At 54.8% G+C, this 25914-nt stretch overlaps 1 protein-coding gene across 2 annotated transcripts in view; it reads left to right on the forward strand.

Moving 5' to 3' along the window:
* ADARB2 (adenosine deaminase RNA specific B2 (inactive)) overlaps window positions 1–25914 on the forward strand; it is a 361892-nt gene that overhangs the window by 253556 nt on the left and 82422 nt on the right. For both annotated transcript variants that reach the window (XM_030878326.2, XM_060293696.1), the window contains exons 2-3: window positions 2566–2652; window positions 11131–12008. In XM_030878326.2, coding sequence (XP_030734186.1) covers window positions 2566–2652; window positions 11131–12008 — 965 coding nt within the window. The remainder of the gene's footprint in view (window positions 1–2565; window positions 2653–11130; window positions 12009–25914) is intronic.

Here is a 25914-nt window from a genome sequence, read left to right on the forward strand (position 1 = left end):
CCGTGGACACTTGGGTTGCTTCCACATTTGGCTATGGAGAATCATGCTACTGTGAATGTGGGTGTACAAAGAACTCTTTGAGTCTCTATTTTCAGTTCTTTTGGGGTCTATACCCAGAGCAGAGTTGCGGGTTTCACAGTGGTTGAACCATTTTACATTCCCACCAACAGTGCACAAGGGTTCCAATTTCCCCACATTCTCACCAACACTTGTTACTTTCTAGGTTTTTTTTTTGATAGCAGCCATCCTAATGTGTGTGAGATGGTGTCTCACTATAGTTTTGATTTGCATTTCCCTAATGATGAATGACGTTGAATATCTTTTCATGCGCTAATGGCCATTTGTATATCTTCTTTGTAGAAATGCTTATTCAAGTCCTTTGCCTTAAATTTGAATTTCAGATAAACAATGAATAATTTTTTTAGTGTATGTATGTCCCACATGATATTAGAGATGTATAGACACAAAAAAGTATCTGTTGTGTATTCACAACTCAATCTTAACCAGGTGTCTTGAATTTTTATTTGACAAATCTGGCCACCCTAGAAATCGAGAACTCTGATGGATGGAAAACAATATTTAAGTATTTCACAGTTCGGCTAAGGTGAGCTCTGAATTGTTTTAGTGTGTTTTTGTGGGTGTCTGGCTGGTAGCCCTGCTTTATTAGAAGATTGTAATTTCATTTTGAGAGGCTCGAGACTAAATCATTTGAGCTTCACACTCTTTCTGGGACATTATTGGGCTCCCTTAATGAAATTATAACTCAAGCAAGAGATTTCATTCTCGTGTAGTAAATTAGCTCGGCCATGAGGGTTTGGGGAACTGGGCCTTCCCTGGGCTTATTCTTCGTGTTCGGCAGAGTGAAGAGGTAGCAGGCCTTCTGTACTTGAGTTATTTATTGTTCTCCGAGTGAACATTGTATTGTTGCTCGTCCCTAACGGAAACAACAGCTGTTAACAGGCTCCTGAATGAATTTCAATGTGAACTCCCCTGGCCTCTGGAAAGCTCAGCTAAAGAGAAAACAGGCTCAGAATTGAAAGAAAAAGAGTAAGTTTCAGGCCTGAGTCTGGACACCTGGAGGCTGACTGCATAATAAGCAGCCGGTTGACGTTTCCAGGAGAGATCACACTTAGATGAGCCCCAAACCAGAGCTCCTTTCCTACGACAGGAGCAGACAAAGGCAGCATGGTGCACGGAGCATGTTAAAGTGTCCCTGACGAGGGACCCTGGACAACCCGGCCAAGGGCAGGGCAAGGGCAACCCCATGGCGACCCTGTGACACACTGGATGAGCAACAGGGATTCTGCCTTCTGCGGTTTTCTAAACATAGTCAAGGTTCACATGGAAAGTCACGAAGCTGCAGCCTCGAGGGGACAGAGCCGTGAGGGGCAGGGGTCTGAGCACAGCGGCTCTGGGGGTGTCGGGGCTGAGTTCTCCTGTGGACTCACTTCTGGTTGGGGTTAAGGTTAGGCTTAGGGATTAGGGATTAGGGTTGGGTTAGGGGTTTGGGTTAGGGGTTAGGGTTAGGGTTGGGTTAGGGGTTTGGGTTAGGGTTAGGGTTGGGTTAAGTGTTTGGGTTAGGGTTAGGGCTAGGGGTTAGGGGTTAGGGTTAGGGTTGGGTTAGGGGTTTGGGTTAGGGTTAGGGTTAGGGGTTAGGGGTTAGGGTTAGGGTTGGGTTAGGGTTAGGGGTTAGGGGTTAGGGTTAGGGGTTAGGGTTAGGGTTAGGGGTTAGGGGTTAGGGTTAGAGTTAGGGCTCTGATATAAGGAGCTTTCCTCTGGTCCCTTCAGTAGTCATTCTCCCAGTTGGGCTTCAACCCACCTGTCCTTCGTCTTTGTTCAGAGGGAAATAGCTGAGCCCTTTGGTCCCAAGCGCCACCCCCTCTCGGGTCCGAGTTCCCCTCTGCGCTGTGCTCAGGAGGTCTGCAGCCGGGACCACCCCCGGGGCTGCAGGCAGGGGGTCCCTGGGCTCCTCTCCCACTTCAGTTACCGCCCCCCACTTCAGGGGAACCTCTAGGGCCCCTGACCGTTCCCTCCTCCTGTTCAGTCTACTTTTGCTCAAACAAACAGTAACTATATTTTACAGTTTCCATAAGTCCTTTTTTTTTCATGCCCTCAAGCCCACAAACAGGTTCTCCACTACTGGGGAGAAATAGTCTTGGCTCTGTTTGCAGGACTCTCGTTTCATTGAGGCATTTCTTCACTGGCCTTAGCTCCTCTCTGCGAAACGTCCTTTGTCTGCAGGCCCTGCCCACCCAGCTCCCTGCAGGCTCAGGCTAGGGGGCTGCCCTGCAGATGGTGACTTCGTTTTGAGGGACATGGAGATGCCAAAAATAAGAAAAGAAGAAAGATGGAAATCATAAAGTTTAAAATTGAATGGAGAGGGGAATTTGATAAAATGCTGTCAGAAATTCAATAAAAGACTGAACCAGAATGAAGTGGCTAAAACCAAAAATGACCTTTCAACCTCCCATGTCCAAACCCTCAGTAATAAGAACATATGAAAGCACTGAGTTTTTCTGGAACTCGATGTCAAAAGTGCATTTCCTGTCCTTCTTTTCTTTCCAGACAAAGTGAGCACGCTGTCCGCCTTCATCGCTTCCTTCAAGCACGTGAGCCCCGGGGCCGCACACACGGAGGATGAGGACAACCTCAGTAAGCAGAGCCCCTCCCCCGAGAGCCAGGGTCCCAGCCCCACGTGCAGAGGGGGGACCCCAAAGGCTGAGACCCTTGGGGTGGTGGGGGGTACCACCTGGGCTTCCCAGAGCAGGAGGACCTGCTCCCACCCCTCTGGGATCCCTTCCCCGCCTGGAATCCCGTTCCCCCCTCCCCAGGATCCCATCCCCCCCCAGGATCCCATCCCCACCTGGAATCCCATCCCCCCCACACCGAGATCTTATCCCCCCTGGAATCCCATCCCCTCCTGGGATCCCATTCCCCCTGGAATCCTGTCCCTACCCGGGATCTTTCCCCACCTGGAATCCCAATCCCCCCGTGGAATCTCATCCCCCCCCCCATGGAATCCCATCCCCTCCTGGGATCCCATCCTCCCTGGAATCCCGTTCCCCACCCCCAGGATCCCATCCCCACCTGGATGGTAGGAAATATTAGCAGTGACTGTGTGATTGAGAACTCTAGGTTCTGGAGTTCTCAAGAAAAAAATCTAGTTCTCTGGGACCATCCCTTCTCTCTTTCCTTTATTTTTTCCCCTCCAAACCAAAAAGGGGAAAAAAAGAAAAGAAAAATGAACACAGCCTGTTTGAACAGTTTGTACAATTATTTAACAAGGAAAGAGCTGGACGGGTGCCTGCAGTCGAAACAATGTTTTGGCTCTTGAAACCGGAGAGACAACAAAGCCGTGTGGGGTGGGGACTGAAAAGCCGGTTGGGGATGGATCTGCTGGGAGTGTGGAGGAGACCCCAGAGCAGAAAGAGCATGTGTGCCAGTGAGGGAAAGTCCAGGCGTGTCTGTCGGGTGGTGCACCCCTCTTGCTTGTAGAAGGAAAACATGGGGGATGAAACAGTCCAAATGACAGGAACACCGCTTGCATTTCAGAATTACCTGACAGGTGGTTACCTTTGCAGCTGGAGTCAGGCCTGTGCTTGTGGGGAGCGAGAGACTAGCTGCCGGTCACTGGGTTTTGGTGGGGCCAGGAAGCCACGGCAAGAGGGACTGGCCCTGGAACGTTGTCCACTCAGCCTCAGATTTTAAGAAACACGACAAGCTCTCATGGATATCCCCTTCCCACAAAACACAGTCACCAACAAGATGGGAAGCTGAGGCTGTTACCCTGACTGTTCCACAAAAGCAGAGTCACAGAACTGAGCAACCTCAGTGACCCTGTGGTTTGAGCCCTTGTTTCCTAGATGGAGGCGAGTGTGGAGGGTGTGGACAGGGTGCCCGTGGGTCAGAGCACGGCCTCCCCACTGCCCACAGGCCCGACCTCGCAGGTCCCATGAAGCTCCAACGGCTGGTTCTGTTCTCTCCTGACCAAAATTGGAAAGTTTCTAGGACTTCGTTAACTTAGTTAACTTACCGGTAATTACTTCAGTAACGTGGAACACACATGCACACCTTGTCTTACCACCCTTCCATTTACTGTGCTTCACGGATGCTTCTTACAAATTGAAGGTCTGGGGCCACCCCACATCAAGCAAGTCTATCGGCACATAGTTTTGTCAGAAGTAATGCCACTGCACACTTAATAGACTGCAGTCGAGTGTAAACATAACGTTTATGCACTGGGAAACCAGAAATCCATGTCATTCGCTTTATTGCAGTGGCCTGGAACTGAACCCACCATATCTCTGAGGTGTGCCGCATGTACACACACACACACACACACACACACACACACACACACTTATACATATAAAAACACACACGTGCCCCCAAGCTGACCTGGACGTGTGGACAAAGCTATTTGATAAGCACGTGGAATAGATGCCTTGAGGAAGAAGATCTTACTCTGTTTCATCTCCTTTCCTGCTCGAGCTGCTGGGACCCTGGCTGAGTCTAGTCTCCCCGTAGGAGCCCTCTCTCCCCATCCAAGGGCAGGGGAGCCTGACGGCTGCAACACCGAGCTCCAGCTCCACAGCCTTGGGCAGTGAATCCATCCCTCGGGGCATCAGTGCCCGTGTGAGGGGCAGGGAGGGTGGCCTGGTGATAGAGTTGAGGATGGAAAGTAGGAGGATGATGCACGAGGCTGTTTTAGGCAAAGACCTGGAGAAACAGGAAACGTGGATCAGGTTGGCTGACGCTAGTAATTAAGGCACTTCCCCTAACTCAGCTCGCAGCTGAGAGGTAGACACTTAGAGATGAGAATGATTTTTAATTGTTTATTACATGTTAAAGTGCCTTTGAAATGCTTGGAAAACCTTATTTTCTATGAGAGGATTAGTCATCCCCCTTTGTAATATGTGCTGTTATTGAAGACCCTGTTTTCATACATTGTTCAAAGGTAAACCACCACATTAATGCACTTGTCGTAATACCTCTCACGAGCGTTGCCAGTGCAGTGCTATTAACATGCGTCCAGACGCCGCGGACGTCGGGGAAGGGGTGTGTGTGTGGTGTGTGCGTGTGTGGTGTGTATACACATCAGGGAGGAAGGGAGGTGACAGAAGCCAGGGTGATTCCTCCTGGAAGTCTCCTGTTTTATCTTCAGACCCTGAGGGTGGGCGCCTGTGTTTGGTTGAAGTGAAGGCCCTGCCCCTCCCCGTGAGGCCTCACCTCTCAGGACCACTGGGTTCACCCCCTGCAGCCTCACGTCCTCGGTCCGCATTCATCTCTGCGTGGCGCTGGAGCCTGAGACCCGGTGTGAAGGGTGGAGCTAGGTCGGGGTTGGGCCGTCAGAGGCTCAGCCTGCAAGAGGATGGTTCCTGTGCGTCCATGCGCGGACCAGCCATCCTCAGGGTGGGTTTCGGCTGAGTCTACGGGAAGATGCAGGTTTTTCATTCTTCTTGTCCAGGAGGGCAACTCTGAATGCGAGCTTCCTTGAACGCGGAAAAGGAGCCAGTCACTGCCCCAGCCCATAGCCCATCCCCTCCGTGCCCACCATGACTCAAGGGCGTGATTGACTGGGTCACGTGAGGAGAGGCCGAGAAGCCCACTCCCTGTCAGGCCCACAGAACAGCACTGGGGCCTGGAGGGAGGGAGGGAGACCCGCCCGCCCCACTGGCCTGGTCCTTCCAGGACGCGTGGGACCCACCTGGGAGAGAGGCGTCTCCTGTCTGCTGCCGAGCCTGACCCAGGAGCTGTCAGGGTCAGGTCTGCACCCGACCACAATGCCAGGACCAGGAGTCCCGAAGCCCGCGTGGCCGCAGCTCCCACAGCCATCCCCTGAGCACCACCTTGGACACTCCTTCCTGCGCCAATGGAGACTCCAGGCCCTGGGCTCGATCCCGCCGGCCAGGCCCATCCGATCTGGACGTGGCGGACCCGATGGCTGGTTCTCTGTATCTCCTACCTACAGACGTGGTGCCGGGAAGTCTGGCAGCGTGATGACCAGACAGATGCTGGCCCTGAGGGGATGTCGAGGAAGGAGACGCAGCTGGTGACACACAGGCACCTGCACTCACCCAGGGCCTGGCCACCTGGAGGCGACAGCCGAGGACTGGCCCCTGCGGGGCCCGTCCATGTCCAAGCAATGGCAGCGGGAAGCCCGCCTTGACTTGGAAGAATGTCCCTCACCTGGAAAGTGAAAGCCCAGCCACTGCGAGACCAAGATAAAAGTCTTCTCTTTCCCCACAAAATGCGCTTCTTGCACGCGTTGGACATTTGACTGTAGCACTGCCTGTGCTGACGCTTTCTGTCGAGCAGGGTGGGTGCTCCCGGGGATAAGGAGAGGGTCGCTGTGACAGAGAAGCAGAGGGAAATAATGCCGTTTCACCTTTTCCTCCCGTGCCTCTGACTCAGACGCTCCCCTCTGTGCCTGGTGGTCTTCACTTTGCCAGCGATGGTTCTATTACTGCCGCGGGTGGTGTTTAGCTCATGTCGTTTGAGGTTATTTGCCTCTTTTTTTCCTGATTTCCGCAACAGAAGGACACGTGTGACTGTCTGGAAATCTGAGGCTGCCCACACGGACCTTCGACACGTGTGGTCATGGATGTCTTGTCGGGTTCGGCGAGGGCAGGAGAGTTCCCAGGGTCAAGGCCGCAACCACCCGCGGGGACACACGACACGTGGCCTCCGAGGCTGCCTTGAGGGAAGGCACTTGGCGTCCAAGTCAGACGTTTTCTGGGGGGACTGTGGTGTGAGCCCCAGGTGGGGCACAGTGGGCCCCAGACCCCTCACACCCCCTGCTCCCCCCCTGCAGGGCTGAGGGCCCTGCCCTGTGCTTGTACAGAGAGACAGATGGACAGAGACAGACAGAAATAGAGGGGCCGGGGTGTGGCAGTGGGGGGCAGGTGAGCCATTAAGGGGACTTCAATCCACTGCTGACTTTTAATATGTGCTTCCCCAGGCCGACACTTCACACACGATGGGGGGTAGGTTTCCTGCAGAGCTACTCCCGGCTCTGACGTGTATGAGTCTCTGAGCTACGACTGGCGAAAATAACAGTTATTTGGGGACTGAATTCCAGAGTGGGATTAAAGGACCCACTAATTCTTATACCCTCGTATGAACTGTCCACTGGAACTGCCTCCAGTGTACCACACACACATTCTCAGAATCAGATTGCTTTTATCACACAGTAAACATTCTCTGACCAACTCCTGCACCCAGAACCCTGGGAACACCCCAGCAGCTGGGCCGCCACTCTTCCCTAGGACTTAAAAAGGCGACGGCAGCTGTTCCCTCTTCAGTGGTCACGATCAGTCACTGTAACGCAAAGCACTCGATCTGGAGCCTGCGACGTTCACAGATGGCGCTGAAAGTTTTTGTTCATTGTCTCCACTGATCCTGGAACAGTCCCGTGTGGCCGGTTGTTCATGCACCGCTCAGCCGCCAGCACCCGGAGTCCTGCCCACACTTTTCCCTCCCGCCTCTAGAGATGGACCACCTGGTGCAAACGCCTTCTGGAGTCGGCGGGGCCTCCGCAGGTGACAGGACAAAACCCACCCCTGGAGAGCTGGGGAAAAGTGTCCCCTGCAAGAACGGGCTCCCGACGATGTGGGATCAGCGTGACCTTTGCCCACGTGTGCATGAGAAGGGCCATCTGTCGTGCTGGCCGCCGTGTGAGGCTAGGCGTCCACTTCCCTTTTGCGTGTCCTGTGCAGACACCAGATCGGCCCAGGGTGCCCCCGGCGTACCCAGATAAAGGGTTAAGGTCGGCCACCTGCCCCAGGGGGGCCCAGGGAGCAGCCAGGCCAGGAGGGCAGGCGGAGACTAGGCCCTGCCCTGTCCCCACCTCAGGGTGAGCCCGGCATTCGGCCACGGACTGAGGAGCAGAGCCCTGGGCTGGGGAGATGCGTGGGTCCTGCAATGCCCAGACCTGAGCAAGCAGGTGGGGGGCAGCTTCCCCAGTCTTCCGGGAGCGAAACTTCTCAGCCTCTAGACTGTCCACCTCTGGGTTATTCTCTCTGACGCCGGGTGTGTGAAACCTATCAACTCAATGGAGGAGAAAATGAGAATCATTTCCTGGGTCGGGGAGGGGGCTGCCGAAGAAGGAAACGTGAACCTGTGGGATCAGAGCTACAGTTCTGTAAGAGGATCGCATGGACCTGGCAGGGACCTGGCGAAGGGGCTGGCAAACCTCAGCCGCACCAGACCAGCAAGGCAGGGTCCCCCCGTCGCCACCCCTCCTCGGCCCGAGACTGCCTCACGAGAGCCCGTGTGTCTCCAGCCCTTCTTTCTGGGGGTCCTGGAAGCCCAACTCATGAAATAAGCAGGGAAGTTGGGCCTTGACAAGATGCAGCTTAGAAGTGTCTGCCTCCCTTTTTCCCGCTCTTTTCAAAAGTGCAGTTGACTCTCCTCAGTGTCAGGGGTTTTGCTAAGTCCTTTACGGGTGTCCTCTAGCTCAACCTCATAATAAGCCCTAAGGCACGTGCTACTAAAACCCACATTTATCCTCTTAAGAAAATGGAGTTCAGGCAGGTGGAGGGACTGCCCAAGGTCATACACACCAAGGTCGGGGGAGACTGTGACCTCTCACCTGCTTGACCCCAGAGCCGTGGAGTGACCACCGCCCACCCTGCAGCTTCCCTGACCTCATGCAAACTCAGGAGGCCAGTTAAATGGAGCATCTGGGCCATGTTGGGGGAGCAGAGCCCCTAATCTGCTCGTTTGCAAAAACCAGCATGTGATATCACCCCCAGAGAGCATATCAGGATGGAGCCCAGAAGTCTGCACTCCCATCAACTTTCATTAATTACTGATCATCGAGGAAGGGGTCTTCACCCGCGCTCGGATCTCCGTGGCTCACTTTAAGGATAGCAGTCCTAGGATGTCGAAGAGAAGAGTGCGGAAGCAGTTTCAGTGCAAGTGGAGGGAAACCTGGGTCTGCCGGGCTGTTCCTCCTAGATAAACCTTCTCCTCAGAAGGCTCAGAGGGCATCTGACATGCCAGCCACTTTAGTCACACTCACAGCCACGCTCAAGCCCCACGTCGTGGGAAATCAGTGAGAAATTAGAGAGCTCCCGGTGAGTTTCTGGGCAATCTGCTGTGGGCTTCTTGGATTGGGTTATTTTTTTTTTCCATCTTTACCTTTGGTTTGGGAAACTGCATGGTTATTCCCATCTACCACTCCTTGGCCCGAAATACCCCAAATGGCAGAACTCCTTGCTGTGTGTGCACCCAATGTGCACAATGACCAAAAAAAGAGGCTGAGACTCAGTGTTGATGCTTGGAAGGTAATTATTTCTACTGAAATAGACTGTAAACAAATGTTGCCCACCTCTAACTTATAAAACGCTCAGGTTCACCCCTTTGAACAAAACGACGTCTGCAAACCAACTGTTGTACAGAAGCAAACTGCTGGAGGAATGCCGATAGCCCACCTCGCAACTCAGAGCAGCTGAGGTTGCAGCAAACAGAGCTCTGAAGTCGGAGCCTGACGCCTTCTGTGGGGCACACCTGCTGGGGACGACGTGGTTGAGGAGGGCTGGCCCCGAGCTGGAGCCAGGACGCCTCTCTAGGGCGCCGGTCTTCAGCCTGCGCTGCGTGCCTGTGAGATGGTCCTTCTCTCGTGGTGACCACCCAGCAGCTGCACCGTCGGGACCAGGTCACTGACCCAGCGCGTCTTCCTGCTCCGGCTCTCGGGCTGGGGTGAGGGAGACACGCCCAAAGTCTGCCTACGCGCTGTGGGCTGGCAGTAAAACCCTCTCGGGTTTCCACTTGCTGAATGAGTTCCTACGGAGAAATCTGCGGGCATCAGGGTCCTGCGTGGCCCCAAGCCTGGCCGCTTCCTCCCGCGTCCGTCCACGCTGTCAGCAGAGTTCCCCTCGGCATCCTCCTCTCCCCAGCTCCTAGTCTGTGAAACGGACAAGAAAGTGACCGAGTTGCCGTAAAATCGCCTTCCCAGCCACAGCAGTCGTGCCTGGATGCAGTCACACCTCCCCCATTAACCGACGGTGTGTCCCTGGACAGCTGTTTCACTGTGTGGGGCCTCAGTTTCCTCTCCTAGAAAACAGGGCCATAACCCACCCCGGAGTGCATTTTAGGAGTGAGGGGCCAGAGTGAAGGTGTGAGTGAGGTCAGGGAAGGGTAACCCACCGCCCAGCCCTGTCATCCTCAGAGCCTCTCGGGAAACCCAAGGGTCAGGCGTTCCAGAAGCACGTCGACCAGGGCAGCGGGACGCACGTCTGTGGCCATGTGGGGACCCATGGCTGAGGTTCCCCAAATGGAACAGCTGTGTCGGAGGAGGGTGGTCCAAGAGGGCCAGGCCAGAAAACTAAATTGTCATTACCCGCCTTCCTCACATACAGTTAGCAAATGATGACTTTGCTAAATTTGCTTCATACCTTTCTGTGCAAAAGACAGAAAACCTCACAGATACAAACGAAGCCACCCTCTGAGCCTGTGTTCCTCCCTGTGTCCCAAGGGAGTTGGGATGTGTCTGAGCTTTACCACCTGTGTGGAGGCACGAATGCCGTGTAACCTCTGTGTTCTTATAACTTATTAACCATAGCCTCTGTGTATGATTTTGCAAGTTGCTTTTATCATCTAACATTATATTTTAGAGCTTCATCTACGTAGAGGCATCTAGATCTAGTTCACTAAGCCTAAGTGTCACCCAGTGTCCAGGGTGTGAGCACACGATTCCCTCGCGTTCCACCCCGAGCGCAAGGCCTCCCTGACCTCCGCGTCGCCCAAACCCGATGGAGAGAGAGGCCACGTGTTCCCTTGATTTAGGGGGTCTGGGGGCCTGTGCAGGGACCCGGCGGCACTCAGAGAGCAGCTGGGAATGGCCCTGAGTGGGAACACACTCCCCGCCTGCATCCACCCTACTCGGTCCACTCCAGGCACCTCACGGGGCGGGGTCCCCTTCTCTGGGCCCTAACCCCCACCTGCAGGAGTGTGGTCAGTTCTGCGGGCCTGTTATCCAAGGTGCTGCCCATGTGGTCTCCCCATGGCCTCCAGAGGGTGCCAGGCCGGCTGGTGTCCGGAGGCCGAGTGTTGCAGGGGGTCACCTGCAACGACGCCCTCGGTCGGGCCACAGCCACGGGTCACGCTGTCTGTTCTCACCTCCAGGTACCAGCAGCGCCGACGTTAAGGAAAACCGCAACGTGAGCAACCTGGAGGCCAGGCTGCCACCCTCCGGGGACAGGGCCCGAGGGGGCGCACCCGGCCTGAAGAGGAAGCGGCCACTGGAGGAGGGCAACGGCGGCCACCTGTGCCAGCTGCAGCTCCTCTGGAGGAGGCTCTCGTGGTCCGTGGCACCCAAGAACGCGCTGGTGCAGCTGCACGAGCTGCGGCCGGGCCTGCAGTTCCGCACGGTGTCGCAGACCGGCCCGGTGCACGCGCCCGTCTTCGCCGTGGCCGTGGATGTGAACGGGCTCACCTTCGAGGGCACCGGGCCCACCAAGAAGAAGGCCAAGATGCGGGCGGCCGAGCTGGCCCTCCGGTCCTTCGTGCAGCTCCCCAACGCCTGCCAGGCCCACCCGGCCCCAGGCGGCACAGCCCCGGACTTCACCTCCGACCAGGCCGACTTCCCCGACTCCCTGTTCCAGCGGTTCGAGCCCACGGCCCCCAGCGAGGGCTTCCCGGGCCGCCGCCCTGCTGCCCCCGACCGCCTGTCCACGGCCTGCCGGCGGGGCCGGCTACTGGGCCGCCCGCTGGACCTGGACCTGGACCTGGGGGGCCCCGCGGCTCCAGGCGCAAGGAACCCAGTGGTGCTGCTGAACGAGCTGCGCTCGGGCCTGCGCTACGTGTGCCTCTCGGAGCCCGAGAAGAGGCGCGCCCAGAGCTTCGTCATGGCCGTGAGCGTGGACGGGAGGACGTTCGAAGGCTCGGGACGCAGCAAGAAGCTGGCCAAGGGCCAGGCGGCCCAGGCCGCCCTGCAGGCCCTCTTCGACATCCGGCTGCCCGGCCACGTCCCCAGCAGGAGTAAAAGTCACCTCCTGCCTCAGGTGAGAGCTCTCCGGTAGCTGCCAGCGGGCGGCGTCCTCGGGGTGCGGGGACGGGGCAGCAGGAGGACCCCCTGCTCTCTCCCAGACAAGCCAGGTGCTGCCTCTCCCGCTGCGGCGTTGGAGCCGTGTGCCAACTCTGGGGAGAGAGCCTGGAAGCGTGTGAATGGAAAAATTGTTGGTCCCGACTTAGCAGAGGGAAGGGAGAGCTGGGCAGCCGGTCACCTTGGTGATGGTGACACTGGCTGTGCAGGGGGCAGTGGGGGCAGCAGGGGTTTGGGGCGGCAGGGTTCCTAACCCCAGAGAGGACTGAGGGGCAGGAAGGCCCCTCAGTGACTATCTGCGGCTGGGCCGAGGGAGCCTGCGGTGGGAACGCGAGTTCGGTGCTGGTTTGGGCTGAGTTTCTGGCTCCGGAGGCTGGAGGACGCTGCCTGAGCCGCGGGCCAGGCGGAGGGAGGAGCTCCGGGCTGGGCCTTGCCTCATGCCGCCTCCAGGCCTCGTCACACCAGAGGACACGTGTGCTTCTCACAGAGCTCACTCAGGAAGTATTTCGTGCACCGTCCTTGTGTCGGGAAGTGTTCTGGTACCACTTTGCAAGCTCTTCCTTCCTATTCTTGTAACTGCTTATTTATGCAAATTATCTTTTTTCTTACCATTTTGAGAACTATTTGTGGGCATCTCTAATGTATTAGCTACAGGAAGTTATTCTCTTTCACTTTTGGCATCAGTGAAGGAGAGAAAGGTTTTACAGTTAAAGGCCTTTAGCCCAGCTCAGGATCCACAGTCAGAACTCAGCACTTGTAAGTCACTGCTCAGATCAGGGCACCTTTACCTCACGGCACCTCGGGCAGAATCCACTATTTGCCTCAGGAGGTCACGTGTCCACTAGAGGAAGCAGGGCACCACCCAGATTCAGGCAACTGGAGGGGTTCTGGACAGTGAACCAAACAAATGCACTAGGACAGAACCCTATGTTGAATCACGACCAGGAGCAAGCATCCACCCGTCCATCCATCCATCCATCCTTCCATCCATCCATCTGTCCATCCATCTGTCCATCCATCCATCCGTCCACCCCTCCATCCACCCGTCCGTCCATCCACCCATCCGTCCATCCATCCATCCACCCGTCCATCCATCCACCCATCCGTCCATCCATCTTTCCATCCATCCATCCATCCATCCATCCATCCATCCACCCATCCATCCATCCACCCATCCATCCACCCATCCATCCATCCATCCATCCATCCATCCGTCCATCCACCCATCCGTCCATCCGTCCATCCATCCATCCATCCATCCGTCCACCCATCCGTCCATCCATCCGTCCATCCATCTGTCCATCCATCTGTCCATCCATCTGTCCATCCATCCATCCGTCCACCCCTCCATCCACCCGTCCATCCATCCACCCATCCATCCATCCATCCATCCACCCATCCATCCGTCCACCCATCCGTCCATCCATCTTTCCATCCATCCATCCATCCACCCATCCGTCCATCCATCCATCCATATTTCCATCCATCCATCCATCAATCCATCCATCCATCCACCCATCCGTCCATCCATCCATCCATCTTTCCATCCATCCATCCATCCATCCATCCATCCATCCACCCATCCATCCATCCATCCGTCCATCCATCCGTCCATCCATCCATCCACCCATCCGTCCATCCAACAAACATTTATTTGACTCTGGCAGGTGCAGAGCACAAACAGGCAGAGCAGACGTTGGTCTGTTCCCCACAGCTTGGCCGTGTGAAGGTTTCATTGAACAGGGAACCCCATGAGGGGGGCAGCTGTTTCTCCTGCTACCTCTGCCCCCAAATCATTCATTTATTTTCAAATATTTACTGCACCATCCAGGAGCGGGTTGGAGGGGGGTGGCCCATAACCTCCATGCGTCTTGCCTTTCGACCCACCCTCAGATAATACACAATCCAGGTAAAAGCGGGCGTGTGGCGTTGACATGAGTCCCTGCCAGAAACACTGCAGCCCTGCTGTCCCTTCCTTACTCCTCCTCTTTTCTTCTCCTCCTCCTTCCTGCCTGGTGTCTCCACCCACCAACCACCGTCTGTAGCTCAAACCCACCAACAGCTCCCAAGGAAGCCCCTTTGCCCCCCGCGGCCTGGATGACCCCAGGCTGCCCTTGGCCCGTGTCCTCCCGCCACCGTCCCTGGAAGGCCCCCCTCCCCACGGGCTGTGGGCACCCCCTCCTCCTCTGCCCGATGCTGTTTAGCAAGAAGTGTCCTTCCTCCAGCTCCCACTGCCCCCCCCACCCCAACCCCCATGAGTTGAATGATGTCAGTGAGTTCCGGCCGTGATGCCTTTTCCTTTCATGTTGTCAACCCTGAGCTCTCACGATGCAGGAACCAGGCGGCACCACTACTTTGTAACAGTCATTTGACCCCAGAATGCAGCACATCAGTTAAAGCCACAGCCACTGAATTATTTTTCCCTGACAGTCCGCTAACACCCAGACTGGATGATGGAGAGAGCGGAGCAGCGGGAAGGCCGCAGCCCGTCCATCACACCCGCCCCGTCCTGGAGGCTCATTACCTGCTCCCCTCGCCCCTGCAGCGGGGCGGTGGGGCGCACACGCCGGGCGCTCAGGACCAGGCGCCCTCTGCAGCTTTATTAAATTCGAATCCCACCTTGGACGTGGTCTGGGTTCAGGGACTGAGCTTCAAAAGAAAGATTCCAGGCGTCCCTGTAAATGCTGCTCTGCTTTCCTCCTCTGCCCCGCGCCATCCGCACCGCATGCTTCCTGCTCACGCAGGTCCTGGTGGCCAGAGGCACGACCTTTGTTACCTGTCTAACTGCGCCATCAGCACCTGTGCCAGGAGACAAGCCAGGCCCCCCAGCCCTGGCAGGGCCCCCAGAACCGCCGTCCACACCCCCAGGAAGGGCAGCTCCCACCACTGAGCTGTGAGGGACCCTGCCCAAGTCCGGGTGGGGTGGGGGGAGAGGCGGGGGGTGGCAGCAGCGGTCACCGCTGGAGCGACACAGCTTCTGGACCTCGGGTCTCAAGCTCAGTATTTAATGCTCTCTGCCCGAAGTCTGGGTTCTGCCCCACAGGGCGGGCTTGGTGTGCAGGACACACTAGGGGTCTGCTTCTAAGGCTCGCTCGCCAGCTTCTGCTGCTGCAGAAGCAAATGAAGAGCTGGCGCCTCTGCTCAGGGCTTTGAACCAAAGGCTCAGTCTCCTCTGAGTGAGGTGTCAGAACCGTCCCTGGGGGAGCTCCCCTGATTAAGTGACGAAAAATGAACAAAAAACTTCTAAGGTGTCGGTCGTGTGGGGAGCGTGTGTAAAACACCACTCTGGGCCCGGCTGCCGGAAATCCAGGACCAGGCCCCTGCCGTGCTGATCCCCACGCAGGTGGGTCAGGACCTGCTCTGTCGGGGGCCCTGGGCTGTTCGGCCTCAGCCGCAGAGCAGGTCACGGCAGGGCCAGCTTGGTGGGTCGGACGCTCACCCCGTTGTGAGGACAGCTCTGAACAACATAGCCCCCCAGACGTCCCTCGGGTCAGACCCCCAAGGACCACCACCCTCAGCGCCCGGACATCACCTTCTGTGGACAAGTGAGGTGTCTGCTCAGCCAGGCTGAGGTAAAGTTTCAGCCTCCATTCTAAAACAGTTCTGAAGAATAACATTCTCGATAAAGATTAAAATCACAGGCTTCGATTTCTGCGGTATCAGATTTCCACCATTTCCTCAACCTGGGGGTTTTCTCAGAACCAGGCTGATTCGTTCCTTCAATTTCATGAGCTCTGACTTCAGGTCTCTTTGCCAGAGTGATGAGAACACGACTTTATTAAATTCTCTAACGGCGCAGGCCCAAGCGAATGGGCGCTCTGCAAACACCAGCTGACACGGTGAAAGAAGAGCCCAGGGGTTGGTGGGAGAGCCAGCCCTCAGATTTCCTTTAGGTTCACGGGAAACTTGGAAGCAATAACGAGACCGTGTCAGAATATAAATGCTCATTACCTGGAACATCCTTGTTATAAAAAAAAACAAAAGTAAAGTCACAAAATCTAGATCTCTGTGGTCTTCACTTCCCACCCCTAGAAAAGAGTTAATAACAGCGTTAAATTCAACCAGAAAGGCTGATCTCTCAGCATTTTGGCTCCGTGGAAACAGAAGAGCTCCCACGTGATGAGAGAAGAAAGAAAGTGACTAAAAATTTCGGTGATGCAGGAAGGGGGAGAGGTGGTGACAGGTCGCCCCTCGTTTGAAAACTACCAGGTTTATTATCTTGTTCCTGAGTCTCTCTTCACCCGCAGTGATTCCCTTTGTTTGTTTGGTTTTGTTTTTTAATTTCCGTGTCAGGCTGCAGTGGAACTAACAGTGTCTCAAAGATTTTGTCAAAACAACTGAAGCACTTTCTCCCTGAGAGTAAGAGGGGGATGCCTTTAAAACTAACCATGAAGCCTGCTTGCTTCTCAAGCCCTTTGCAGGTCCTTCTAGGGAGCGGACGCCCCAGGCCTGTCCTGGCCATTTGTCAGGCACTCGGCACACTTAACCCGCACCTACTCTGTTCCCTGGTGGTACAGCTCCCACTGCTGGGAGGGGGGAACCATGGGGACATATAACATAATGGAAATGAACAGTGCTTTCAGAGTTCAGCATTTTATAGCAAACTTGGATCAGAGCTCCCGTACGCAGTCCATTTCATGGAATCTTCCCCCAGAATTAGCTTCAGAATTAGACCAGGGGCCTGACTGTCACCTCATACTCAACAGCTGCACTTTGGGACACAAACAGACCTGCTGTCCTTCTCCCAAAAGCCAGCGTGACCCCCGCCGCCCCGGACACTTCACAGGTGGTTTTTGTAATTTCACAGTCCTGCCAGTCTGTCTCCTTCAACAGAGGCAGCACCTTAACTGCTGTAACACAGAACTGTTAATATTGATGCTACAAATTGGCGTTGGAGCTGTCCCCAGATTTTAAATGGGCTTGGATTACAAACAGTGTGGAAATCACACCTACTTGGCTTTGAGACGGTTTAACACTGTCCGAGATGTTCTACCCAAGGATACCCTGAAATTGCAGCAGACTCCTGCAGGGTCCCCCTCATGAGCCCGGGGGCCTCACTCTCCCAGACGCTTGGGTCGGCTCTGCCCCGGCCGCATGTCCAGCCCCGGCAATTCCAGAATGACCTCCGAAGGACAGCTGCAGCTTTACAGGTTCTACAAGCAGAAGGGGACAGTCCTGGGTCCTAATTATTTTCCTGAAAAGGGCTGATTTCTTTCTGCCTCAGCAAGGCGTTCCTCATGGCCACACTTTCTTGGATGTTTACCTTGTTTCCCTGGGGGGTTGGGATTAGGACGGGACCCCACCACATCCTGAGACCCACCAGCACAGCAGGCCCCGACTTAGAGCGACTCCGGCCACAAAGACCCCAAGCTGAGGAGCTGGGCTCCTGTGCGTCTCTAGACAGAGCAACACACCTGGTCTCTGGGGACCTCCCCTGAGCCCTGCAGGCTTTGGCAGAAGGTGCCGGGGGCCTGGGGGTGGGGTGGTGTACAGAACCCACCTACCTTCCCTGTCCTCCCCCTTTTCCACCTGGATGTGCACCCTCACCACCACGTTGCCCCAAAAGCCCGGGCGTCAGGGAATCGAATGTGTCTCTTCCCTTGGAAATCACTGGACAGGTGATCTCAACACCAGGCTAATTTTGGTGACTCTGGTTATAAAGAACAGGTAGAAATCCATGCAGGCAGCGTGGAGAGGTTGTGGTTGGTGAGAGCCAGGGTGGAGGGTGGCCACTTGCCTGTGAGGATTTCTACTGAATTTGTGGGGAAACACAGAAACTGTAATATTCATGTTTTACTTTCAATGTGCACGAAGTTGAAATGTAGCAATTCAGGATTTTTATAAAAGTATATCTCTGTCTTAGTCCAGTCAGGCTTTTATAACAGAATCCCACAGACTGGGTGGTTAATAAACATCAGACATTGATTCCTCATGGTTCTGGAGGCTGGACATCCAAGATCAAAGTGACCACAGATTCTGTGTCTGGTGAGAGCCTGCTTCCTGGTTCACAGACGCGTCTTCTCGCTGTGTCCTCACCTGGAGGAAGGGGCGGGGGCTCTCTGGAGTCTCCATCATAAGGTCACTAATCCCATATAGGGGCCCTCCTGGCTCAGATAAGTACCTGGGGTAGACGCTGGCAGGGCCTGTCTAAGCTGACCCGGCCTGGACCCCAGTGCCCAGGGTGCAGTAGGTCCAGGGGAAGTTGTTACTTCCCACCAGCAGGCCCTGGGGTGTCCCACCCCTGCAGCAAGGCTCGGGACTCCAGCTCCAGGTCTAACTCTCTCATGCCGGGGTGCCCAGGTGCCCAGGTCCCGGCAGCCTGTCCGCCTCCCTGTAACTGTTCTGCTCGGCCGTGGCCACTCTGCCCCCTGCCCAAGGCGAGCCCCTGATTATCCAGGCAGCCTTCTTCCTTTCAGCACCTCAGCTCCGTCTGTGTTCTGTGGCCACACACACCCTCTTGTGGTCCACGAGGAGGGAAAAGCAGCCTTTTACAGAAGGAAGACATCCACCCGCCCGTCCAGCCAGCCCTGACCTTCCCCACGTCGTCTCCTCGGTAGAGGCACTGACGGCCAAATGGGAGAGATGGGTCTCCTCACGGCTGCCACACACGGAGGAGTTTCCAAAAATCCCTCTGCAGCGAGGGTGTGGAAGGCACTGTAGATGCTAGCAATACACTTACGCACTGACACAATGTCCACACAATATAATTCATACGATACAATGTGTATCATGTGTGTACAATGTATACACAGTACAATTTATATGATACAGTTTATACAATGTACACACAATGTCTACACAATATAATATATAGGAGGTAATTTATACAATATACACACAATGTCTGCACAATGTAATTTATATGATGAAATTTATAAAATGTACACACAATGTCTACATAACATAATTTATGTAATACAATTTGTACAATGTGTACACAATGTATACACAACTTACACAATTTGTACAATGTACACTCAACGTATACAACTCACACTTATAAACGTGCACTTAAACAGGATGGATATAATGTACCATATACATTTATACAATAGCCCCCACCATCTGAATTCCGACTAAAAGAAGTTTGGTACAATTTAAGTCAGAAGAGTTAAATATGTGTTTAAGCCTGTATGTTCCCGATACTGTGTTTGGCGTCTTAGTTAACAGGACTGTTGATCGATCAAGCAGAGGCCGTAAGCCAAGCTTCCCCAGTTACCTCATTATTCTGCAGCCACGACTAACACTGGTGGTGCCGGCGATGATCCATGGGGATACTAGGAGCTGGTATTTATCAGATGTTTACTGTGTCATGTGTTGTTTTACACGCTTTACGTATAATAGCACATCCGGGCCTCACAGAAACCTGGCAGGCGGCACCACTCACGTTCCCTGTACAGACAAGGATGCCGAGGGGCAGGAAAGCGCAGCCCTTCAGAGCCGGGAAGACGGTCCCAAGGGGGGCAGAGACCCTCCCTCAGACCCCAGGCTGCCCTCCCCCTAGGCCCTGGCACTTTTACAGGTTGGTCGAGGAAACGGGGCAACGCGTGGCCCCTGGTGATGGGAGCGACACAGGGGACACAGTGTGGGCAGGAAGCAGGAGGGAGCAGGCAACTTGGAGGGCTGGCAGAGGACAGGGGGCTCCTGGGGCAAGGGCCACCCGCACCGAGGTGGCAGGGCGGCGGGGAGCTCACCGGCTCCCTCTCGGGAAGACCACCTTTGTCAGTGCAGAGGCTGCCCTTGGCCGTGTAGACAACAGGATTTGTCGGGATGGCCAGGTCCCCTCCTCCTTGGGGACACACTGTTACAGTGAAAAGGAGAAACAGCAGAAAAGAGATGACAACTTGGAGAAAGAGGCAGAGGAGGTGAAGAGGAACATCCCGAGGGGAAATCACCTCCAGTCCAAGGAGCCGTGGGGGGTGGGGGGAGACCCAGGAAGAAGGAGGGCGGGTTCCCCGTGGCCGCTTGCCTCTGCGCCTGCCCGAGGGATGGACATGCCAGGGGTGGGGGGTGGGAGGAAGCCCTGCAGACCCCGTCTCCACAGAGACCCAGCTCCGTCGCCCAGCTGTGCCAGGCGGCTGTGCTGTGCTCGCCCTGCAGGGCCTCTGGGGCTGGTCTCACTGGTCCCCAGGACTCACACGGGGTGGCTGTTTGTTCTGAGGGCCGTCAGGTCGCGGGATGTCGAGGCTCCCTGGGTGCCGAGCGTAGACCCACCACGCGGCTACTCTGACGAGGTTGACACTGGCCTGGAGCGCAGAGTGGGTCTGAAAGTTGCCCTTCAGAACCTGCATCCCCGCGGTTGCCGCCTCATAGCTGTAACACCCGCTTCTTCCCAGGTAGGTTTAGGTTGTGCAGCACAGTGATTCAGTTATACACACACATATATGCATATACTTTGCTTTCAGATGATTTTCCATTGTAGGTTATTACAAGATATTGAATATCGGTCCCTGTGCTGTGCTGTAGGACCCTGTTACACTCGGCTGTGTTTTTAAGGCAAATGCAGCGGCTTCCCCAATTCTCTCTGGGCTGCGTTGGGACCTGTGTTCGAAATATCACCATCCTTCATGACACAGGAGGCAGAGAGATCCTCTCCGTTTGGAGAGAGATGCACTCACGTCCCCAGACCTCATCGCCTCCCCCCTCCGTCTCATCACCCCTCATCCCCGCATGTTTGAGCCCAAATGGTGCAAGAAAAGAGAAACAATCATTTGCAGCAATAGCTCAACAATTAAACATTTTTAAAATGTGTTTTCTACATTAATGCCTTCTGGGGAATTATGAGTTCACTCAAGCCCTCAAAATTATAAGCCTACAGGACAAAAGTTACAAACACCAAGCAGGAGAAACTTCTCTTTAATACAGGGCTGTTTCCCCAAGGTCGTGATTACAGCAAATCAGTGATAAAAGTCATCTTCTGCCAGCGGCGTCAGTCTCTCCGCATCTTAACCATGTTTCATTTGTGACCATTTCAGGAAAAGGACTCTGGGTCGCCTGGTCTTGGGTAGAGGTTTTATTCAGTTACCTAAATGGAGAAATCGGAGAGAACGTGCCTCCGTAAAGCGCACGAGCTGGCCTGCAGCATCCGTGGAATGTCATTTTGGGTTCACAACAGGGTCGTGAAGTGAACAGGCAGGCGGAGGCAGAGGCGCTCGGCAGCGTGGCCTTCCTGCCAGCACAGAGTTCGCCCCAGGCGTCTAGACAGGAAGACGACAGGAAGGCAAGCCCGCCCGGATCTCAGCAAAGGCCCTTTCTTCCTGCCAGCTCTCGGTCAGGTGTCCAATGGCCTAGCCACTCCAGGCCGTGGGATCCAGGTCCCAGAGCCAGGAACAGCCCCGGGGCCAGGAAGCAGGTGCCCGTGGAGGACTCGCGACAGCAGCAGCTGGGCTGTGAGGACGGTGTGATGGGGCTGTAAGCAGAGCCAGTCGGGGTGGATGGATTCTGATGGAACTCGGGGCAGGGGGGTGGAGCCTCTGCAGTGGGGTGAAACGTCAGGAGGACAGTAGGGGGCAGCTGTGTCGCAGCCAAGGAGCCCGAGTTTGCCGTGTTTGCGGCTGGAAGGGAGCCAACAGCGGGCCTGGGTGGTTCCTGAAATACAAGCTGTTTGTAGGCTGCCCCCTAGTCTCCCCACCTGCAGGGCCCACGCCAAGGCGTGATGTGTGTGGGGAGTGGCCAGAAATCACGAGTTTGGCTTTAGGCATAATTTGAGATACACGTGGGACAAGCACGTGGGGCTTCCCGCTGCCACCGGAGCCAGGTCGGGATCGGCGGCCTTGAATTTAAGTTCAGCTCCCACCTTTCCAGCTGGGTGCCCTCGGGCAGCTCACTCAAGCTTCTGGTTTCCGGTCTGCAACGTGGGTGGCTTCCCCAGTGGAAGGAGCTGCCTTGAGCTCACCCCGGCGTTGAGGGTATGAAATTGTGAGACTCAGGTGACCTGGCATCCGTGAAAGTTCAGTTCATCTTGCTATGACCTTGGGTCTGGGGTGAAGAGGGGCCTCCCCCCAACTGTGGTCAATGTCCACCTGCATCTTCCCAGGCGCAGCGGGGAGCGGACAAGCTGTGCACCTTCTCGGTGCCACAGAACCCGCCGTCTGTTTGCTCTCTTACCCTGGAAAGGATGAGGGGGAAGCTGGGAACATAGGGGCTGGGTGGAGAGGGCGACAGGCGGCCCTCTGTCTGGGTCCCGACGTGTCACTCACCAGCATGACCGAGGGCCAGTGTCCGAGCCCCCGTTTCCTCTCGGGAAGCAGGGCTGGTGGCCTTGACCGCACGGGTGATTTGGAGGTGCACAGAACACACTCGGAGTCTCCTGACCTCCATTCTCTGCCACGTCCCTGGGAAGAAGGCCCATGAAAGTCCTGAAGACCCGTCCACTGGCCTTTCTCCTCTGGAGGCGGAGGTGTACAGAACACCCCACTGCGGCCTCCCTCCAACACTGGCTGACCAAGTCCAGAGGCGTTCATCTGACCCCCACGGTCACCCTGGACCCAAGGGTCACTTATGATCGAGGGTGAATCTACTCAATGTTGTTCTTTTGGTTTGGCCGGTAAATCAGATGATTGCAGAATTTTAGAAGTGCTAACCCAGCCCTTATTTTATAGAAATGGTCACCAAACACTTGGAAGCTCGAGTCCTGCCTGAGGAGGCTGGGTTGACGGGAGGAAGGGGACCCAGTGCCCGCCTCCTAGCAGGAGGAGTTCTCCTGCCAGCTTGGTTTTTATGAGGAAGCTTTCGATGACTGTGCAGTGAGAAGAGCCATCAGCTGACTTATGTCTTCTGTGTGGACACCATTTCTCTTAATCCTGGAGTAGCTTCTACCCTCGGCTTTACCCTTTGTGCTGCTAGGTTCCAAACAGATCATAACTAACCCTGTGTTTGGATGCCGTGCAGACTATGCCCGTGGCAACATTCTCCATCCAACCCAAGATCCACAAAACTGAGACCCAGATTCTGACCCATGTCGAGAACACAGCCAACTGAAATCTTGTGTTTGCGAGAACTACAAAAACAAATCTTTCTGATCACACAGGCTTTTAAATTAAAGTTCTACTATTTTCCTCCCATTTTCCAGTGGATGGCTTTGTGGATTCTGTGAATTGGGATCACTTCCCTTCATGAACACAACCAAAACTCTTATTGTTGAGAAAGAGAGAATTTAATTTTTAAAAAAAAAATGGCTAATGGAAAAGTCAGAATAACAAATGGTGGGAGAGATGGGGATTAGTAATGGCAAGATACCTCTTTTCCCACCAACTTCTCATCCACTGAGATACAGGAGCCAGGTCGACGGATCGGGACGTCATCTGGTTACTGATGGCGACATGGGGAGGGCGGCCTGGGTGCCCCGACGCCGGGCTTCCTAACTGGACCCTGCAGACACCCTTCCAGCCTCGCCAGCCCCGGAGCATCTGAGAGCATGGGCCTCTCAGGTCTGGGATCCCAGAGAGCAAGGGGAGACCAGCCCCAGGACCCCCGATCAGGTGAATCATTCCTTCACCAGGAAGTGTTGGGGAGGACACAGGTGGGCAGTGGCGTCCATCGTGAGAAGGGAACAGTCCAGGAGTGGGGACAGTCATGCCTCAAATGACTTTGGATGCCACAACATTTAACGTGAGGGGAGAACGCAGAGCGACAGGCGATGTGGTGACCACCTTTGAGGTCAAACCTTAGAATTTCAGTCCTGGTCCTGCCAGTGACCATTGGTGTGAGTGGACACATTACCTACCTTCCTGTGAAGTGGGATGTTGATAAAGGGGCCACATCATAGGGCTGTTTTAGTCATAAATGAGACATCCTGGCAGAGGGTGAGCCTTTGCGACAAGTTAGATGTTGACTATATATTTTCTCTTTAACAAACATATTTGAGAATCGGCAGGAGAAACAGAGCACAGAGAGAACTGGGTCCTGGTGAGAGGGCCCCCCAGATGTGCAGCGTCCTTGGCAAATCTCACTTCCTGTTGTCCGTGGCTATGTAATTCCAGCTAAATCCAGGCCAAAATCTGGCTGAAAGAACCATGAAGCACCACCTGATCAAGGAGCCTGGGATGCAGACAGCAGGAGGAGCAGTTAGAGGGCGAAGGTGTCACAGGGAAATAATTGATTGCGAGAGAGTGACATGTCGCCCCCAGAAACAGTGCTGAGGACAGGTGGTCTTTCGGTTGATGCTAATTGGATTCTAGACCAATTTGGTGCTCAGCCTGTTCTGGGCCACAGAACACGTGAAGGTCAACAGTCACACGTATGACCTGCCCCTTTTCTACTTGGCCATCAACATCCCTGCTTTCTCAGGGAACTCTGTCCGAGAGCAAGACAGCAATCATGCTGCCGCAAGAGCACATCTGAAACTAACACAATATATGTCAGAAGCGGATCATTCCAAACCTTGCTGTTCTGTGGTTAGGAATACTTTTTAAACGCCACGTGTGCGCTCAGGAGGGCGGGCACCTGTCATAGATGGACCCTCCATCCCTCTTAGAAAGGACCAGGACTTCCTGTGTCGATAGAAAGCCCTCTTTCTTAACGGAAGTGTTGACCTGGAGAATTTTTGAAGTTTGGCGTGAATCCACTCTACCCTGGACTGGTTGGTATTTTTGCTTCATTTGGTGGTGTTTGCTTTTAATCCCTTTTGTAATCAAAGCAGATGGGAGGCAAGCAGGAAAGTGAGCCCGGGGGCCATGTGGGCGTCTTCACAAACTGTGAAACAAATGAACAGAGGCTCTGATTGGCTCCCAGAAGAACGCGGCCCAACCACACAACCTCCACCTGCTCTCCTGGGTCAGCTCAGCAGCAGGCGTGGCCGTGAGGGCAAGTCCACTCTGCTGCAGACTCGGATCTGGCCCACTTTTCTCCAGGGCAGCAGGGGTGAGACTGGGCTGTCAGGGAAGAGAGACCCCGATGGACAGCAAAGCCATAAGCCTCCCAACTAAAAACCGGAAAGGGTCTCCGGAGGGAACAACACTTCAAATCCAGAACATGGGGCCACAGAGCCTGCCGGTGACTGGACATGAGTCAGGCCTGACGTGGCCATCGGCGAGGGGGTGGGGGGCAGCTGACGGGCCCGCGGCCTCCATGCCCTGCAGCCCACCCGCCACTCCCGGGTCGGCTGGCGGGGAGAAGAGAGGAAGACAGAATTGTCTGCTTCCAGCCTCGAAACCCCTTGGCCCCACTGCACTGTCCACTCCGGGAAACGTGAGGGAGACATCCCGGAGGGTTGGACCATCACCAGCTCCCGGGGAGGCCACCCTGAATGGGAAATTCACACAACGTAAAAATTCCACATCATTCTAGACACGACTTTGGATGACAAGTTGGACCTGATTCTCTTGTTTCAGTATTTTCCCTATGCGGGGCTTGGTGGGGGTGGGGGTGGGAGGCGGGGGACAGGGGAGGGGCGGGAGGGAATGGCTAAAATTGCACATTTTATTTGACAGAGATCTGAAGAACAGAAATTGGAAATGGGGAAAGAATGATTTAAAAAAATGCAGTTTATCTATAATGTAGTTATTAGGGACGAGAAGCAGTGAACTGGGAACAGTCAATTGAAACTCTGCAGCCCAAGATAGCTGAGCTTCTGGTTGAATGAATTTAAATACGTAGGGCTGGACTTCTGAAGGAGCATTCGGTTAAGTACTTATCAGCTGGCATGGCGGGAAGAGAAATGTCTGTCACATTTTAATGGGCTTCCTGTTTTTAAGGAAAAACCCAGGGAGTTGAGAACCGTGGTTCCTCCCCTCCATCCCCTCCAACCCCTCTGTCCCCTCTGTGTGGGCTCCAGTGAGTATCTCTCATTTAAAATAGAGGCTTTTGTTTCGGGACATGATGATGGATGCCAGTGAGCCTGATTCACCTCGCAAAGTACCACAGCA

The sequence above is a fragment of the Globicephala melas genome, chromosome 2 (assembly GCF_963455315.2).
Source record: "Globicephala melas chromosome 2, mGloMel1.2, whole genome shotgun sequence".
NCBI lineage: Eukaryota > Metazoa > Chordata > Mammalia > Artiodactyla > Delphinidae > Globicephala > Globicephala melas.